At 44.0% G+C, this 11,741-nt stretch overlaps 1 protein-coding gene across 1 annotated transcript; it reads right to left on the reverse strand.

The window, feature by feature from the left end:
- Positions 1-1,725: 1,725 nt before the first annotated feature.
- MAIP1 (matrix AAA peptidase interacting protein 1) lies at positions 1,726-11,714 on the reverse strand. The gene is made up of 5 exons (XM_009910601.2): positions 11,269-11,714; positions 9,121-9,192; positions 6,496-6,622; positions 4,931-5,081; positions 1,726-3,007 (listed from the first exon to the last, which is right to left on the reverse strand). The coding sequence occupies exons 1-5, from the start codon at positions 11,689-11,691 to the stop codon at positions 2,929-2,931; spliced, it is 852 nt and encodes a 283-aa protein (XP_009908903.2). The 5' UTR covers positions 11,692-11,714; the 3' UTR covers positions 1,726-2,928.
- Between the last annotated feature and the right edge of the window lie 27 nt (positions 11,715-11,741).

Below are 11,741 nucleotides of genomic sequence, written 5' to 3' on the forward strand. Positions count from 1 at the left end.
TAAATAGCACTTCAGTGAGAATCAGTGCCCCTACATTATGTTTTATCCCTCTTACTCTCTCATCAATGCCAGTCACTTCCCAGCCCCATAGCTGTGTGACCAAGGCCATCTACTGGTGAGTGGGGTGTGCAAATATTAATGAGGCTTTTCTTGCCAGATTTAATTAGTGACTGTCAAGATTTAGACAAATGCATTGAAATAGTGCCAAGGTGTCAGCAAACACAACCAGTTTGGGCTGAACAACTAAATAAAAGCTTCCCAAACTCCACACAAACCTAAAGAAACATGATTTCACTGGGGGGGAAGAAGGGGGCCTACAAGAAAGCTGGGAAGGGACTTTTTACAAGGGTTTGTAGTGACAGGGTGAGAGGGAATGGATTGAAGCTTGAGGAGGGCAGATTTAGATTGGAGATTAGGAAGAAACTCCTTACTTTGTAGGCAGTGAGGCCCTGGAACAAGTTGCCCAGGGGGATCACGGATGGCCCCTCCCTGGAGGTGCTGAAGGCCTGGATGAGGCCTTGAGCCACCTGGTCTAGTGGGAGGTGTCCCTGCCCATGGCAGGGGGGCTGGAACTAGACGAACTTTGCATCTCCATCTTCATGTGTAGTCTAGATGTTTTGTGTTGTGACTTCACTGTTGTATGCAAAAATGAATCAGAAATGTCAGTATTGCTGACAGAGAGACATATTTTGCTCTAATAATCCTTACCAGGCCTGTAACATAGTTTTCAAGAAGCCTGCAGGCTAAAACTGCACCCATTGCAGATGGGTCTGTATGAAGGAGCTACAAGCTGCACACCATAATTAGTTATACCTGTCCCCCTGACTTAAAGTGACAAAAATGAAAGCCAGGCAATGAGGTGGAAGGGAAACAAAGCAGATCCTAATCCTTCCACACTGTGATTTCTAAGGTGATGCCTGAGACAAATCAGCAAGCAAATCTGGGAGCACTAAAATGCTGTGACTGCATGATATCCACACTGCTCTACTGCGCCCTTTTCACAGACCACAACAATGTTTCTAACACTCCCTTTAACTCTCTCTCGATATCCTATGACACTTCATCTAGCATTGATTTTCAGAGTACAGGGTTTGAAGGGTAGCACTGGAAATCCCTAATTACAAGACAATGTTCTCCTCCATGCTTATCTCAGATCAAAATGAAACAAATTTAACCCTTTGCTCATCCCTTTGCCATGAGAATTTGGGACAATATAAAATATATAAAATAGCTAAAGAGCTAACTCGAAGGCACTAAATACATTTCTTATCTTAGATAATAGGAGGTTTGGGGTAGATGCATCTGTCTGGCAACTTAGAAATCACGAGTTCCTGTTTTGCCTGAACAAGCTACATGGAAACAAAGTACTTCCACCAAAGGAAATAGGGATGCTGTAAGATGACAAACACCCTTCACTGACACTCACTTCACTGCTGGGATGATCATATGTAGGACAAAGAATTTATGAATGGCAGGTAAAAAGGAGTCAAAGCCATGATTTGACACAAAAGATGCGTTGCCAAGCTTTAAAGATTCTTCTCATTAAATCACTGCATCAACAGAAGTGAACTACAGTTTTGTTTATACATTTCAATCACCACAACTGTGAATCACAGTAATTACACCGCATAGTTTCTAAACACTGCATGAAGCCCTGCAACATGTCTGGGTAGAAAGTAGTGATATGATGACAGGGAATGGATTGAACCTTAAGGAAGGCAGGTTTAAACTGGAGATCAGGATGAAATTCCTGACACCCAGTGAGGGTGGTGAGACACTGGAACAGGTTGCCCAGGAAGGTTGTGGAAGCCCCCTCCCTGGAGGTGTTCAAGGCCAGGTTAGATGAGGTCTTGAGCACGCTGGTCTAGTGCAAGGTGTCCCAGCCCACAGTAGATGGTTTGGAACTAGATGGTCTTTAAGGTCCCTTCCAATTCAAACCATTCTATGAATCTATGAAAAGTCAGGTTTTAAAGTTGAGATAGGGGATTAAACCAAACCTGTTATGATGATGTCCTGTGGATCTGCAAACAAAAACTTCAGGTTACATACACCAGGAATCTTATGTTCCAGACACAGAGATAAAATGAGAATTTGAAAACTGTTCAGTTGCAACATCAAATTTTAATGATTTGCTAATTTCAAAAAGCAGTTCAGAGGGGTTCCTTGAACTTCACTGTCATCTCCACTTTTAAAGTCACGTTTTTGACTGATTTTTCTTTCATTAACCTCTAAACTTGGAACTGCCTGGATGCTACCGAATTGAAAGGAATGTTGGCTTTATTTTTCAAAAAATACATATCTGTATCTCAGATCCCTTCTCCCAGTGCAATGCTAGAAGTTTTTTGTTTTTTCCAGTCCTATACCAAATACTGATAATGGGTCTTTCTTAATTTTAAACATATTCAAAAGCAAGCTAAACTCATCATGAACTGCTGAGGCTAGACAATCTCAGAAGTCCCTCACTAGATAACCTAAAAGTCCATCACTGGACAATCTAAAAAGTCCATCTACCTGTTTCATCTTGCATATTATTCAGTTCTATATTGTACAGTCTCTACAGGAAAAAGAAACACAATAAAATAACTGGGAAGGACCACCAGCCAAGAAAGTGTTGTTCATTCAAGCAGTACCATTTCTTCTCAGGGTGTAAGCAGCTGACACACTCATAGTACCATGTGGAACTGTGCTGTGTGAATGTCCTGGGCAAGCATTAGCACCAACTACACTTGCCTTCTCCAGGGAAAAGGCTTTATTGTAAAGCTGCAGTCCAGTGCAAGTCTCAGAAACAATTCTGAAAAGTTAAACATACAAAATTCATCCCTCTTTTGGAGGAGAAGGCAGAAAGAGGAAAAAAAGAGACCAAAAAGAGCCTGGTATTTGTTAAATTAGAACGTTCACAATGGTACATAAAAAGATTGTAGAAGGCATTTATTCTAATAGCCTTGGATGTTCAATCCGTGTAATTGTCCAGTCTGGTTTTGCTCCTTCTGTAAATTCCCTTTGGAATCTGGAAAAGGAAATACAGTAAGTGAAAAGTTGTTAAAATTTACTTGATCCCTAGGGAGTTACTAATACCAACAAGAAATCAAGAAGGAACAGTTTGCTTCACAGTTATTCCTGTAAAAGCTCCTTCCTTTGATATTTATGCCTCAAATCAGAAAATCAAAATTAATTCTATAGGAAGAAACAATGTACACTGACTTCAGAGAGTCTTGGTTTGTTGTTTCTCAGCCCAGTGTTAGAATTAGAATAGAATTAACCAGGTTGGAAGAGACCTTCGAGATCATCATGTCCAACCTATCATCCAACACCACCTAATCAACTAAACCATACAACCAAGCATCCTGTCAAGCATATCCCAGAGACAGGATCAGGCAGCAACAATAAGATCCTGCTATCAAGAAAGCACTCAGTTTTCATAACAGTAACTATGAATACAGATTTGTGGCAGATCCTCACCTCTAAATAAAGGGTTTCATTTAATGAGATGATAACTGTAAGGTAAAAGGAAATCACATGCTAGGCATCCTACCTGACAATTCTCATTTTCACTGAGCTAACCTTGAAAAAAGTAATATATTTTCAGACACATGTCAAAGCTCAAGCTAACAATAATGCTTAATCTTCCTGAAACAAAGTTCTGTATTTTTTAATAGGAAAATTATAATGCCCACCCCTATTTTCAGAGTCTTCCTTCTGTAGTCATCAATGCCTTCCTCCCTGAACATGCCACTTTTGACTGCTTGTCATCTAAAGAGAAGTCTGAGCTTCAAGCAGTCATGTTCCCAAGCAACCTGTATAGTGTGGACAAGAGCAGTATAACCTCAGTGATCTGCAACCACATTCAAATCCATTCCTGAAAGCTGTCTTCTCCAGGCACTCAAATACTAAACACCAGGCCTTCAAGGTCTGTAGTACCTCTGTCCATCGGGTTTAGGCCAGCACTGTAAATAGCAGCAGGAACACATGCTTGCAAAGATCTCTCTGCTGGGGCTTAGGGAGCTATTTAGGTCCTTAAGGTTAAAGAGACCTCAGAAGCCTCCAATCCCAAGGAAGATGCTGAATTAATTTGAGGAATGGATCCACAGAAACCTATCCAGGCAAACAGCATTGGTACCGTCAGTCTGTTTCTACTGTTTCACATCTCCTCACCAATTAGACCATACCACCTCTCCATTTCAAATGTGGCTACAGAAGTCCTTGATTGTGTTGCACTTCCCACACAAAAATCCACAATTTTCCCAGCTTTTCAGAAGGTTACATCTAGTACATTTTGACAACTGTGCAAACATTTCTGCACTGCTCTGGCATCAGCACACCAACATAGACGCTGTTTACAAAGCATTCCCATGAAAAACCACCTACCTAATGTGTGCTTTGATCAGAGTGGCATGAAGTATCTGAAGACCAGGTGATGCTTGTTTTGTTCTGCCTTTCTGCAGAAAGCATCTGGCTAAATAATTCGTAAGCTGCTTTGCAGCTAATTCCAGTTCTGACTGTGGTGCAGTAAGTGATAAATCAACAGCATCACACTTGACTGCTTGGCTTAAGTGCATTGCTGCAAGCTGTGCTACAAGAAATGGGAAACAAGAACTGATATTGGCCTATATCCTGAAAGCTGCAGGAACAGTACAAGAAAGGATCACACACTTCATTCAATGCTCCAGGTACTGCTCTTCCTGCTAGAGAGAGTTCTCATTAATGTCAACTCGGAAGCAAAGTAATACCATAATGACTTTAAGGGGTATTTAAAAGATTTGGCCCTAGAATCAGGATTGGAAAGCTCAAGGAGAAGTAACTCAATTAGAATCAAAGTAAATTAAAACATACCAAGTTCTACACTGGCACAGTGTGAATGCTTTCATTTCCCAAACTGCTTTTAACACAGCTAACCCATGTACATGGAGAAAAAAGGGACAAGTGAACTTACTCATAGTTTGCTGTTAAAAGATGCTTTTTTTCCTTTTTGCTTTCATCTCCAAACATGATCTGGAATACTTTGGCTTCACCTGGTACTTCATCAGGTAGGTTGGCACCATTCAGGTACCAGAAACGCATCAGGATGCTAACAAACTTTCTTCCTGTTGGAAATAAATCAAAGCATAAGCTAGATCTCATGTTTCTCATTGGTCAAATATTCCATTTGCCACATCCCATATAGTCTAGTGAGACCTTGCAAGGGCAGCTGAAACAAACAATAAAGCTATTTAAAACCATATTCATACTGTTCAGCAACAATTATAATACACTCTGTAGCCAGGTATGTATTTTGTATCATAAGTGCAGAGTGATATTGGAGCTGGGGTTGTTTAGCCTGGAGAAGAGAAGACTCTGGGGGACCCTGCAGCTGCCTTCCAGTACCTAAAGGGAAGCTACAGGTGGCTGGAGAGGGACTTTTCATAAGGGTATCTAGCAGCAGGACAAAAGGGAATGGTTTGAAGCTGAGGGAGAGTAGGTTTAGAGTGGATTTTAGGAAGAAGTTCTTCAGTACAGTGGTGGTGAGACTCTGGAATAGGCTGCCCATTGAATATGCGGATGCCTCCTTCCTGGAGGGTGTTTAAGGCCAGGTTGGATGAGGCCTTGAGCAACCAAGTCCAGTTGAGAGGCCTCTCTGCCTGTGGCAGAGGGGGCTGGAGTAGATGATCTCTGAGGTCCCTTCCAACCTCAGTAACTCTGTGATTCTATGATAATCAAAACACCTGAACAAAAGCTGGTTACCAAAAGCTGGTTGCCATAAGGTCCAAAGCCAACCACTCAAACTATGTAAGTACACAGAGTTGCTGAAACTCAGGAGCAGTATCAAAACAAAAAAAACCAAAACCACCAAAAAAACCCCTCTCTCCCAAAACAGAAAAGCAGGTCCCTGGGTCTGACAATTTGAAATGTTCATTAGAAGACTGATGGTTAGACTACAAACCATCTCAGCTGTGTCTGACAGTGAATAGGGCACATAATGCTGGTGTTCAACCAAAATAAAAACTTGTCTGGGCTCACCCTCAGCTTAAAAAAACAAAACAAAACAACTTGGAAAACAAAATAAGAATAAAATCATTAAGAAGTGCTAGAACAAAATAGGTTCCATGAAAATAGAAGTGCAAACAGTAACATTTACTTCACTATCCAGGCTTCACTATTCTTCTTGGAAGGTGCATTTTCATTGCTGAAGCAAACAGCTTTCTGCATATAGCAGAATAATTGTTTTTGAGTGGTTTGAGATTGCTAAGGGCTAATAATGTAAAAATCTGAAAATTACAAAACAATAGGAATGAGCAAAACCTTACCAGAAATCAAACCAGTACCGTGCCCTGTTAACAATAATTTCTGGTTTTGGTTTAAAAGGAAATCAAGGAATGATACAGAGATTAGTTACAAACAAAAACCCAAGGATTGAGAAGCAGCACTCAAAACCGTATCAGGAAGGAGAATTCCTGCTTAGTAGCAAACCCAGAAAATAAGGCTGCCCATGGCTGAAATGGTTTAGAATTCTAAACATACCATCATCATCATAGTAAATGCGAACATCTCCTTCTGTTGTATACATGATTGCATCAATGTCAGCTGCTAAAGCATCCCTGTAGTTGTCAGGGAGCACAGAAATCTTTTCCTTCAGCACCTGAAGTACCTAAATTCAGAAAAACTGTTACTTAGCTTTTCATTAGGAAATTGAAGTAAAAATCTTTTCTACAGCAGTTAATGAAATGAGCTGTATCACTAAAACATTTGTGTAACGCACAGAACAGTAGAACTGAAAATGCACTGGGAAGTTTGGGCACTCCTAGACTCCAGATCAGCAAGACAAAAGAAGATCCATCTGCTGCTCAAACCAATGAAGACAAAGCACATTAAAAATGTTTAGAAAATATACTGTCAAAAATGGGGTTGCAAAGTAAGGCCAGAAAATACCAGCTAAGCTTGCTTCCACAACCATACTTACACTCTGCCTTCTCACTGCTCATTTCTCTCTCTGTGTATACTACTCATCTTTGGATTGAATCATTTCCTAGTTATAGTTTCTTTCTTTCTGGAGAGTTGGGTGGGGAGAAACTGAATGAAATCCAACAATGTCAAGACTTGCATCTGGGAAAGGACAATCCCAAGGACTGGTAGAGGTTGGGGACTGACCTGTTGGACAGTAGCACAGAGAGGAACCTGGGGGTCCTGGTGGATAGAAGGATGACCATGAGCCAGCAATGTGCCCAGTGGATTAGGAGGGGTGTGGTTAGTAGGTTGAGATTGGTTCTCCTGTCCCTCTACTCTGCCCTGGTGAGACCACATCTGGAATATTGTGTCCAATTCTGGGCCATTCAGTTCAAGAAGGACCTCAGGGAACTGCCTGAATGAGTCCAGCACAGAGCCACAATGATGCTTAAGGCAGTATAACATCCCCGTTATGAGGAAAGGCTGAGGGAGCTGGGGCTCTTTTGCCTGGAGAAGCGGAGACCGAGGGGTGATCTCATTCGTGTTTATAAACATGTTAAGGGTGAGTGTCAGGAGGACAGAGCCAGGCTCTGCTCAGTGATGTCCAATGATAGGACAAGGGGTCACAGATGCAAGCTGGAGCAGAGGAGGAACATAAGGAGAAAGTTTTTCACTGTGAGGGTGGCAAAACACTGGGACAGGCTGCCCAGAGAGGTTGTGGAGTCTCCTTTTATGGAGACGTTCAAAACCCACCTGGATGCATTCCTGTGTGACCTGCTCTAGGTGATTCTGCTCTGGCAGGGGCGTTGGACTGGATTACCTTTCAAGGTCACTTTCAATCCCTAACATTCTATGATTCTGTGAGATTTTTTCTTAGTTATTAGTTTACTACTTTCACAGACTTCTTTGAAAATCAGTTCCATCACCACACAAGTTTATCTTTGCCATTTTGTGATCCATGTCCCCATTAGGAAAGGTTTACACAGTGGCAAACCAGAAAAGACTGAAAAATCACTGCTCTGGAACTTCAGCTCCACACTGCACTGACATTGAGGCAGCTGAGCATCCCACAACCTCCACAGCTGTGTTAAACAGAAAGAGGATGTGGTACACAAACTGCAGATGCATCACCTCAGACACCACATGAGAAAGACAACTCACAAAGAAGGATGAGGCAATGCAGCATTGATTTTTAATTCAGACTCAGCTTTTAGCCCAACTTGAATTGCCATCTCTGAATAACAAATAAATTCAGAGGTCACATGGCAACAAGAGACCATCTTCTCTAGCAGACATCAGTTCCTAGTACATTTTGCAGATATAAAATGCACTGTCCAAAGCAACAATTGAGATATAGTATATCACAGCCTCATCCTGTACATGCTCTGGTTACAGGAGGTCTCTGGATCAATATTAAGCCAATCACCTGAAGAATTTAAGATGAGCAGAGAAAGAGGAGATGATCTTTCAAAATAACTGTAAGAATCAAACTCACATTTTCTTGCTATGTCTGCTTAGAGAGAGGAGGCAAGATTGTCCAGTGGGGGTGAACTAGAACAGCACCAAAATTTTTGCTGCAAAGGCATGGGTAGCAATAGGGCAGGCCAAGCTGACATCTAGTAACAAGGCAGACATAGACCTGAAGTATCTCCTCCACTTGACTCTAATGCATCTGGTGCAACTGATGCAACTCTGTGCCCTGGGAAGGCCAAGACAACCAATGCTTAACTAGCCAGGTCAGCCATGTCCCTGGGACCATGACACAGGTCTGAGGCCTTCCAGCTGAAACCAGCAGTTGGCTGTATGACCTGCTTGAGGGTGGGAACGTATTAGTGCAGCAAGAAACAGTACAAACCAGGTCCTTTCTTTTGCTATGCAGACCAAGTATCACCTGTCTGCCTGCACTAACAGAGATCCACAACTCCATCTGCCACCCAGAACCCACTGCCTTCTAGTCCCTTCTGGTACACCACAAATGGCACAAATGTGATTATTTCTTTAAACACAGTAACTTTACATTAAGTTTCATGCTTTGAAATTAAACTCAAAAAAGCAGCAGGACAAACAATTGTCCTGTTTCATATTCTGCTGTTCTTCTCAAATTAATCCAAACTGGCAGTGTTTGTAGGTAATGACAGGCTGATTGCATAGTACTGCTTTATAGAAAATCAAGTGGCAGAACAAGAGTTGGAAAGTATTTACCTCTGCTGATACAAGTTCATCCAGGAGGTCAAGTTTACGCTGAGACAGCAGCTTTGAAACAACAGAAAAGGCCTAGCAAAAGCCAAGAGATAAATACATGAGCAAGTAACACTGAGCTGGCTCATTTTTCAGATAAATCCCTCACTATGTGACAAGCTACCCAAATATTCCATGACTGAAGACTTTAGTGTTTGCAAAATGTACCTCCATTGACACGGAATCTCTCCAGCATTAAAAGTCATCCCAAGAACTGATAAAAGCATCAGATCTCTTTTCAGTCTCTCATCTAAAGCCCTGCCTTTTGATAACAGGCAAGGGAATGCATAGCTTACTAAACCAGGAAGCAAGTTCATCAGCAAGGTCACTGATGTCAAACTGGGAGAGGGGGCTGACACTGCATCAGGCTGTGCTGCCATCCAACAACAACTGGACAGGCTGGAGAGCTGGGCAAAAGGGAACCTCATGAAGTTCAACAAGGCCAAGTGCAGAGTCCTGCATTTGGAGAGGAACAACACCAGGCACCAGTACAGACTAGAAGTTGTCCTTCTGGAAAGCAGCCCCGTGGAGAAAGACCCTGGAGTCCTAGTGGACAGCAAGTTCTCCATGGGACAGCAATGTGGGTTTTTTTGCCAAGAGAGCAAATGGTATCCTGGGGTGCATCAAGAAAAGTGTGTCCAGAAAGTCTAGGGAGGCTCTCCCTGCCCTCTTCTCCACCCTGGTGAGACCACACCTGGAATATTGTGCCCGATTTTGGGCTTTTCAACTCAAGAGATTGGGATTTGCTGGAGAGAATTCAATGGAGAACTATGAGGATGATTAATGGATTTGAACATCTCTCCTGTGAAGAAACAGAGAGATCTGGGGCTGTTTAGTCTGAAAAAGGCTGAGAAGGGATCTTATTAATGGAGACCTGAGGGGTGGGTGTCAGGATGAAGGTGTCAAGCTCTTTTTGGTGGTGACCAGTATTAGGGCAAGGAACAATGTGTACAAGCTGGAACACAGGAAGTTCCACCTCAGCATGACACTTCTTCATGGCAAGAGTGGTGGAACCCTGGTGCAGGCCACCCAGAGAGGTTGTGGAGTCTCCTTGTCTGGAGACTTTCAAACCCCCCCTGGATGCATTCCTGTGTGACCTGCTCTAGGTGACCTTGTAAATATTTTGTTCTGCAGTCCCTTTTCCCAGCTCATCTTTTGGCTTCAGTGAAAACAAAACTCCAGTTTATGAAATTCTTTTAAAATCTGGTTTAGCCTCTGAATTTCACAAAAACCCAACTCCCCCTTTTCCCTCACTTTTGTAGGTCTATTTACATTAAATAACACCTCAACATAGTCAACTAGCAGATATGCGAGATGGGGATAGAGTGCTGAGGACTCTACTGCAAGTAAAGGCAAAAACAGGGCAAGGTACAACAGGTGCTTGCAGACATGGCAACTAATTTGGTGCAGGGGTTTTTGTCTCTCTTGAATTGCTCTTAAACATCTTCACATTCTGTCCCCTATCACCTGCTGTGTTGTTTTAAGGTGGTTTGTCTTTTATCGTGGGTTTTTGTTTTGTTTTCAATTAAATACAGTAACTGAAGTTTCACAGCAGGTAACTGCAGTTTTCACACGAGTAGCTTTGAGATTGCTACCTCTTTAACATGGTCTGCTGACAAAGCTTATTGCGCACATAAATTTGGAGAAATAAATACATTCAGCAACTCTGTGCCTGCCCAAGCTTTATCATTTCAGGGAAACCTGCTAAGAGCAGATATATTTGCCCACAAAGTCTCTAAAACATCTAGAAGCGCCTTTCTTCACACGGCTTGAGCAGATAGCCAGACCAGCTCATTTTAACTCTGGAACGTGGGGGGGAAAGCCCAAGAGAAGTCTGAAGAAAAGCACACCTCTGATTATTCCCACTTTCTCCTGTACTTGGAACCAAAGTGGGGAACTCTTTCTGTTTTATACAGGAGTGGACACGGGCGCTACGATGTCCACATGTGAAGTTAAACGCAGACACCAGCAGCTGTCCAGGGAGGCTCAGCGAGATCGCCGCTAGGCCGGCTGGCCTCGGGCACCTTTCCCTTCGGGCGGGGGAGAGCTGACAGACCCTTCGCCTCTCCCCGATGGGCCAGGTCGGGTGACCGAGCCCAGCCGCCCGCTCACCTGCTTGGCCCCTCGCGTGAACTCCTCGATGCTGAACTCCTGGTCGAAGTAGAGGCGAATTAGAAGGTAATAGAAGCGGGTGCGGAGCCAAAGGAAGGGGCTGGTGATCCTCACCACCACCACCCGCCGCTGCGGGCCCTCGGCCTCCGGCCCCTGCCCGGCGGTGCTGGCAAACCGCACGACGGGCCGGAACGGGAGGAACCCGGACGGTAGCGGGGCCGAGGCAGCGACAGGCCGGAGTGGGAGGAAGCCGGCCGGTGGCGGACCGGAGCGTGAGGAACCGGCTCGGAGCGGGAGGCACCGGGCCAGTGGCAGGGCCGAGGCGGCGGCGGCCAGCGCCGGAGAGGGAACCCGGGCCAGCCCCGGCGCCGCCAGCGCGCGCGCAAGCCAGGAGCCCCGGGCCGGAGCCCCGCGCAGCGCCATGACGGCCGCGGTGCGCCCCCGCCCCGCCCCTGCTGCGTCCATCGGAACTC

The sequence above is a fragment of the Dryobates pubescens genome, chromosome 2 (genome assembly GCF_014839835.1).
Source record: "Dryobates pubescens isolate bDryPub1 chromosome 2, bDryPub1.pri, whole genome shotgun sequence".
In the NCBI taxonomy this organism is placed as follows: domain Eukaryota; kingdom Metazoa; phylum Chordata; class Aves; order Piciformes; family Picidae; genus Dryobates; species Dryobates pubescens.

Excerpts from the sequence above, each read along its gene's own strand:
- MAIP1 (XM_009910601.2), bottom strand. The coding sequence starts at position 11,691 with ATGGCGCTGCGCGGGGCTCCGGCCCGGGGCTCCTGGCTTGCGCGCGCG. Across the intron at positions 6,623-9,120 it reads ATGAACTTGTATCAGCAGAG|GTACTTCAGGTGCTGAAGGA; the intron begins GTAAATACTTTC and ends TTCTGAATTTAG. Across the intron at positions 5,082-6,495 it reads CATTTACTATGATGATGATG|GAAGAAAGTTTGTTAGCATC; the intron begins GTATGTTTAGAA and ends TATTTCCAACAG.